Source organism: Leptopilina heterotoma, unplaced genomic scaffold (assembly GCF_015476425.1).
Source record: "Leptopilina heterotoma isolate Lh14 unplaced genomic scaffold, ASM1547642v1 Lhet_296, whole genome shotgun sequence".
Taxonomy (NCBI): Eukaryota; Metazoa; Arthropoda; class Insecta; order Hymenoptera; family Figitidae; genus Leptopilina; species Leptopilina heterotoma.
The window spans coordinates 73,431-80,864 of NW_025111000.1; the positions used below are offsets into that span (position 1 = coordinate 73,431).

The 7,434-nt window shown below is 30.7% G+C and overlaps 1 protein-coding gene across 1 annotated transcript; it reads right to left on the bottom strand.

Annotated features, from left to right (window-relative positions):
• Positions 1 to 3,118: 3,118 nt before the first annotated feature.
• LOC122504404 lies at positions 3,119 to 4,078 on the bottom strand. The gene is made up of 3 exons (XM_043615503.1): positions 4,043 to 4,078; positions 3,422 to 3,561; positions 3,119 to 3,257 (listed from the first exon to the last, which is right to left on the bottom strand). Exons 1-3 carry the CDS (start codon positions 4,076 to 4,078, stop codon positions 3,119 to 3,121), a joined length of 315 nt encoding a protein of 104 aa, XP_043471438.1.
• Positions 4,079 to 7,434: the final 3,356 nt, after the last annotated feature.

The following is a 7,434-nucleotide window of genomic DNA, read 5'->3' on the forward strand; positions in this document are numbered from 1 at the left end:
CTTTTACAAATAACAGCTATAGAGTTTTGTAAGTTACGTTACATTAAAATTATATTTTAAATCTTTTTCTCTTACTAATTTTTATATCACATTTAAGATACTTATAAAATATTACAGCCTTTTAATTTAAAAAATACTGATTTACGACGTTTAAAATACAAAATACTGTCTTAGAACGATTCTTGCAATTCGGCTAGAATATCTTCTGTTATGGAAAAGTTTTCCATCTCCTCTTCTATTTCGGAACAATAGCGACCTCCTTCAAATTCTTCTGTATCATTATTGTTGCTCTCTCTAAAATTGTCATCAGATTTAGTCCAATTTTCTGATTCAAAATTCAGTCGCATTTTTTCTTTTTTTGATTTATGTTCAGTAAGCAATTGCAAGTTGTGCTGAATATATGTTAACATAGAAGCTCTTAGCGTTGTTAATTTGTTTCTTTTGACTGTATGAATATTACCAAAAGCACTGAAACTTCTTTCTGTAGCTGCACTTGTTGAGGGCATTCCCAATATATCAACTGCAATAACACTTAATTCCGAGCCTGCAAGAGTACCTTTCCACCATATTGGAGCTTCTACTGTTTCAATGACTGATTTCACAAAATCTTTGGCATAAATACCAGTGCCACTTCGATATTCCGCTAAATCCTCTAAAATTTGCTTTACCGAATTTTTATTGTTCCCATATTTATACATGACTCGATCATGAATAAATTTTTTGCCCTCTAATTGTTCCAATCTTGTTAAACCTTGTGGCCAACAATATGAGAATTATTTATAGAAAATTATTAGGGGTTCGACTCATAATAAGAGACACAATTGCCAACCAGGAAACCACTGCTCGGTTGTCAAACAAATTAACCTCTCTTCCTTCCTTCTAGAGAAACAAGCAAAGAAAAAGTTGAGAGACTCACCTTACTTATTCCCACAACTGAACGACGTCGATTTTTATTGCACTGGAGTAACAATTGAATGAAAACGGTGCACTTAGAAAACAATACAATTTATTAATTGTTGAATTTCAAAAATAATACAGAATTCTAGATGCACAGTAACATGTAATTTGTAGTGCGGTTCACACCAATCTGGTGTTTCTTGCCGGCAAAAGCAACATGTGCTTTTGTCGTCTGCTATTTATGGCGTGCGCGACGCCTGGTGTTTAAGTTTGGCGCTAAGGCGCGAAATACAATTTGAAAATATAGTACTAATATAAATTATTCAATCTGAGTATCAACAAGGATTGTTAGTAGAACAGAAACATAATAAAACGTTACAACCTTTTTCGTTCAATTTTGGATCAAGTAAATTCGCAGCGTAATGGATTGGTTGTAAGATGAATTTTTTTCGATTTTCAATTGACGTTTTAATTAATTTATCTTCATTATCAGAAAGAGGAGATTCTTGTAAAACTTGTCCCACAATTTCAGATATTTCGGAAAAGAAAACGGTTGCTAAACTTAAAGTACAAGAGTTTCCTTCAAAAATGGTAATCCATTTCACGATACATAGAAGAACCTGATGTAAGAATTGTAATCCGTACCAAAATTTATTACTTAAAATATTTTCTCGAGTTTCCGTTGATAAATAGTGACCTATGTTTTTGGCTATAGCTAATCTTTGCAAAGGTCTTTGATTTCTCAATAAACTGTCAGTGCAAAACACCATTGAACCCCATCGAGTTTTCCCAGGGAGTTTTAAAAAAACAAAACCTGAATCTGCTTGATTGGAACCTTCTTCCTGATCTTCAAGCTTTACTAGTTCTTGATATTTCGCCAACGTTGCTTTCAATTTGTGTAAAAGATTAATTTCATTTACAATCTTGTTCGCTTGAGTTTTCAAACTTTGTAAAGTTTTTATGTTCATAATATCACCAATCAATAAATTATATCCATGAGCCAAACATCTATATGTCGTAGGCGAAAAGGAAAATCCGTCGTTTAGCTTAATGCCTAGGCTTTAAGCTAAACGCGGGCGAATAGGAAAATGTTCAAGTAAATGACAATTATTTTTTTAATCGCCTGAATTCGTTAGTCATTTCGCTTAATGCCTAGGCTTTAAGCTAAACGCCCAAAGAGCGCCAGGCGAATAGAAAAATTTGTATCGATTGATCAAGAATAAACATTGTAATGAAATTTCAATTATTAATAATATTATATTGCAGGTATTTTGAATTGAAAATCGTTTCTAAATTTTTGTTTATTTTCTTTGCTTTTAAATATTCTTAGTTGAAACTACATTTTAAATTTAATTTTATAGAATATTCAAAATTATATTTAGTCTCAAACAGTTTCCTCCATTAACAATCGGTAATTGCGTAACTTTGGTGGTACCTGATGTTGATCGTGGCCCGTTAGATTTTTCTATGATTGAAGGCGTCGTAATAGACATTAAAAACGATGTTTACCAAATTGGTACAAAAAACGGCATCATTAAAGGTTGGTTTCCGCGAACTGATATATCGCAATCAGGTACTGAAATTCTAAAAATTGACGAAGTTTGTACAGATGTCACTCTGACTTTAAGAGAAGATGCATCACATCAATCTATGTGCGGCGGACAAGGATTTAAAAAATGTTACTGTAAGGCGGCTAAAAATCAATATAAGACAAATAGGTGCTCTTACTTTAAATTAAAAATAATTTGCAGTTAGCAATGCCACCAAAGTTTAACTTGCTGCAATAAATAAATTGTTATTTTCTCCTTTTCAGTTGACTTCAATTAATTACAATAAATTATTGCAATTTTGTGAAAAATATTTTTGTCTTTAATTTGGATTTTTTCTATTATATTTCTAATTGAAATTTCATAACATTGTTTATTCTTGATCAATCGATACAAATTTTTCTATTCGGCTGGCGCTCTTTGGGCGTTTAGCTTAAAGCCTAGGCATTAAGCTAAATGACTAACGAATTCAGGCGATTCAAAAAATAATTGTCATTTACATGAAAATTTTCCTATTCGCCCGCGTTTAGCTTAAAGCCTAGGCATTAAGCTAAACGACGGATTTTCCTTTTCGCCTACGACATATATATTGCTATATGATTATACTTTAGCTTAATTAGTTTTCTTGCTTTTATCATAGCGGCTGCATTATCTGTTAAGACCGATAACACTTTTTAATTGCCGATTTTATCTACCACTTGCAGAATAAGATCTGTCATATATTCTCCTGTATGAGAATCATCTTTTGTGTCGTAGGTCTCATAAAAAACAGGCTCCGGAGTAGTAACAATGACGTTAATTATAGATTCATTCCTAAAAATTATAAAGTTTTTAATATATTCAAATAGTCTTTTTATACAAATTCATGTTAGATTTTAACGATGTATTAAACGCAAATAACAATATTTAATTACGAATTTAAATTTTAAACAGTAAGAAATATTTTAATTAAAATATCTAAGAAAAATGAAACTGACCTTCTATTAGACCACCCATCGCATTGTATTCCAACTACACTTGCTTCTGCTACTTTTGTAAAAACATCTTGTTGAACAATTCTAAACTCCGTTTTTAATAAAGGTTCACTCAATTTGTGTCTCGAAGGTTTTTTTTCAACCTGGTCAAAATTTTAAAAAAAAATCTCCCCAGTACTTATTTTCAAATAAACTCAAAGGTGTCCCAGAACTATAAATAGCTCTTGCAAAATGTTCATCAAGCTCATTCTATGAAAAACAAATTATTTAATTAATTATTATTTCAATATATCAAACCTAAAGATTATGATAGAGAATAAATTTTGTAAACTTAAATTAATTGTAATGACGTTTTCTTAATATAGAATATTTACATTTATTTATAGTCTGTACCTGTTCATTTGATGTAATTGAATCGAGTTAGTTTTTCATAGTGAACAGCTTAGGTTGATTTGTCTTTACTTTTTGTAGATATAATATTATCGCCAGAAACTTGCAAAATTTGATCGTCCTCATTTTCGTGGTAAAGGCATTATCTGTATTGAAAATAGATATGAGAATAAATAATTCATTAAATTTCAATATTAATTTTTAAAATTAGGTGTTAACAATATTTTTAATTACCTGATGATTCAACACTGAAGAAGTAAGACATATCATTTTAGATTTGTTAGTTTCTAATCCAACGTTGAATATTTTTTTAATGTCTTCCGGACATTTCGAACATTTATTTAAATGTTTTTTTTGTCTTGTAGCATTTTTCTGATATAAAATATCACAAAATATGCAGGCATAACCTTCAAGGTTTCTATTTATATTTTTTTGGGTCTAAAATAATCCCAAACATTGCTCTTCGGTTTAGTCATGTTTCCGTTCGACTGAAAAAACAACAATTTCAATAATAATGAATAAAATAAAAGTTAAATTGTTATAAAATACTGAAAGTAATGTGAATGAAATAAATAATGGTTTTAAGATGATTGATAAATTTAGATTTTTGAGGTTATGTCTGGGTCACATTTTTTTATTTATTTTTGTTACAAAAATATTGTAATCGTAACTTAAGTTCTATTTCAATCAAACAGTTTATTATCTTTTAAAAGTAATTATTTATCTAAATTTAAATAATAACATAAATTACTTTAAAATAATTACCTTATTTTTTTAACCATTTCATTAATAAAAGCGCAGTTCACATGTAAATTCTATTATTTCTATATTCACATGAAAATAGCAGACGAAAATGAGGGAAACCAACAAACACAAAAATTCTCATAAATTCTCTTGGAGAATGTTGGTCGGTTATATTCTCGGTTATGTTCTCGTTCTCGTTACCGTTCTCCGGGTTATATTACCTCTTCGCATCTCTATTTATATGAGTCCAGTATTAAAATGAGAATTTTTAAATTTAATATGTTGAGTTTTACATTATGTAAAACTTCGTATTACGAAATTTTTTAATGTCGATTTTTGCTTATGTGAGTTATACAGTCATTCAAATTCCTCAACAATCAATAAACATTGTCATTTTCAGACACTTAATAATTGTTTTAGAGGAAAATATGCGCTAAAATGTTAAAAAAAAGCGTTGCATAATTGTTAATAAAATTGAATAATATTATTTAAAGTCCATGGTACTTTGATAAAAATTAATTTTCAGGTGTGAATTTTCAAAGGCAAAGGAGCTTTTATTGAAACTCAGAAGTATCAAGTTTTACTTAATCCGAGACGAAAAGTCTTAAAATGGTAACGCTTTGTTTTTATTTTGTTTCTAAGGAAGAATGTACAAAGACATAATTAAATCTTTTTTATGATTCAATGATACATTCAAGATACATTGAAATCAAATAATTTTACATAGCTCTGAAGTTTTGTCTGAAGTTAACATTGGGTCTTTGATCTCGTAAAATATATTCTCCATAGGTCAATGGTTTTTAGAAACAAAAAATGTTTGGTTAAGTTAAATGATTTTATTTCATAGGTCCCGTTTATCGCGGTAAAAATGATTTTAAAATATTCTAAATAGCACTGAATAACCAATAAATTTTTAAGATGATTTTACAACCCGGGAAGAAATCACCGAACATTTGAATGTACGCTCTAATGATAGTCAGGTAGTCGAAAATAGCAGTAAACTATTGTCGCTTACTGCTATTCAGGCTGTTTTCGGCGTTCGCTCCGAGTAAACTCCAGGCTAATTGTGATTGGTAGATCCAACAAAATGTTATAGATGATTGGATCAAAGTTAACTCAGAGTTAACGCGGGGCGAACGCCGAAAACAGCCTCAATTATCAACAAATCTCTGAAACAAAATTTATAATGTTTTAGTTTAACTGAACTTATATAATTGCTTTAAGCTACAGTTATTTTTTACTCAATTCTTTATTATACAAATGTGAGTTTCAAAATAACCTATAAATTTTTGGAGCTTAGATCCCTTCTTGCTCAGAGCAGCACATGCATAATTGTTTTATAAAAATATAATATACAGTGAGTTCAACAGCTGATCAGTGTCCGATTCACGAGTCGTTCAATTTCTATAGTATGCGCGCGCCAGTGTACAGTGCTGTATAATTTAAACGGACCAAAGCCATTAAATATTGTGTCTTTCGGGGCAATAAATATGCTTCACACATCCCTGAAATCGCCTCGGAGGCGTGGCTTATGTGTTAAACGACTCGTGAGTTTTATGATCTTGAAAATTTTTGAGAACTGAATCACTCGCAAGAACTCACTGCAATACTTTTTCGTAAGAACTTTTCCTAACTTTAACTTAAGGTACATTCCTCCTTAATTAGATTGGTTTATATATTGTTAAGACTTAAAGAAGTCTTGTGAATTTTGAAATTTTATAGAATTCCGAAACTGAAAACGAAAACGAAGAACTTTCAACAATTTCTTTTTCGTCTTCATCAACTTCGTTCTCGTGTAATAACGTCAAAATGAACTCTGAAGAAGATCAAGTTGATATGCCGTTCATTAGATCATTAACAACTTCATCTTCAAATTTATCAACTGACAATGAGTCTTTATCAATTTCAAGATCAAATTCTTTTACCAACTCACCTAGACTAGACCAAATTTCTTCGTCTTCTGAATCACTTTCTACATCAGAATCGACAACAGAAGAAGAACATTCTTTTGCTACATCATCTGATCCCTTTTTTCATCAGTCATCTACAGCAACGTTTAATGATACTGATGATGATAATTGTGATGATGATAACATGGTAGATTGGCTCGGTTTATTCTCAAGCTACCGTAAATATTGGTGACGCATTGTGTCGAATTTTGCAGCTTTAGAAGATTTATTGGAAACAATAAATTTTCTTTTGCCTGAAAACCACATAATACCAAAAACAAAACATAAATTACTGACATTAAATGATAGGATATTACCACACTCACAATCAAATTTATCTGTGAAGCACAGAATTTGTTCTGAATGTCATAACTATTTGGGAAAATGGGATGAAGTTTAAATAGAGCAGTGTACTCGTTGCAATAGCGAAATAGTTAGTAAACAGTTTCTTTCTAGAATTCGATATAGAATCAAAATTACGAAATGCTTTCGAAATTATGGACCTTAGTACTTTGATCGACCTTTTCGAAGCTGAATGCGCGACTAGAAACCCCCAAAAAATATACGATTTAACGTCTGGATCCGAATTTCGACGATTAAAAACCAGTGCTATACCTGGCCAATATGACTTGTGCCTAATTTGGTATACTGATGGAGTGCAAGTCTCCAAAAGTGGTAAAAGTCAAATGTGGCCAGTATATGCCTAGGTTGTAAATATACATCCGAAATTTCGAAGAAATTTTCAGTTTGTATGTGGCCTTTTTTATTCTAATAGAAAGAATAAAAAACCAGACATAAACTCCTTTTTGCATCCTTTTGCAGAGACCTTAAGACGTTTATTTAGAAATGGACTTTCATGGTTTAATCGAACGTTGAACGAAATAACTATAAGTAGAGTTATTGCTCCTGTTGCAAGTCTAGACTCTCCAGCAG

Bases quoted from the DNA above. Each gene is read 5' to 3' on its own strand.
- LOC122504404 (XM_043615503.1), bottom strand. From the start codon at position 4,078: ATGATATGTCTTACTTCTTCAGTGTTGAATCATCAG. The intron at 3,562-4,042 runs GTAATTAAAAAT...AATTTTGACCAG, and splicing joins CTTCAGTGTTGAATCATCAG to GTTGAAAAAAAACCTTCGAG. The intron at 3,258-3,421 runs GTCAGTTTCATT...TATAATTTTTAG, and splicing joins GATGGGTGGTCTAATAGAAG to GAATGAATCTATAATTAACG.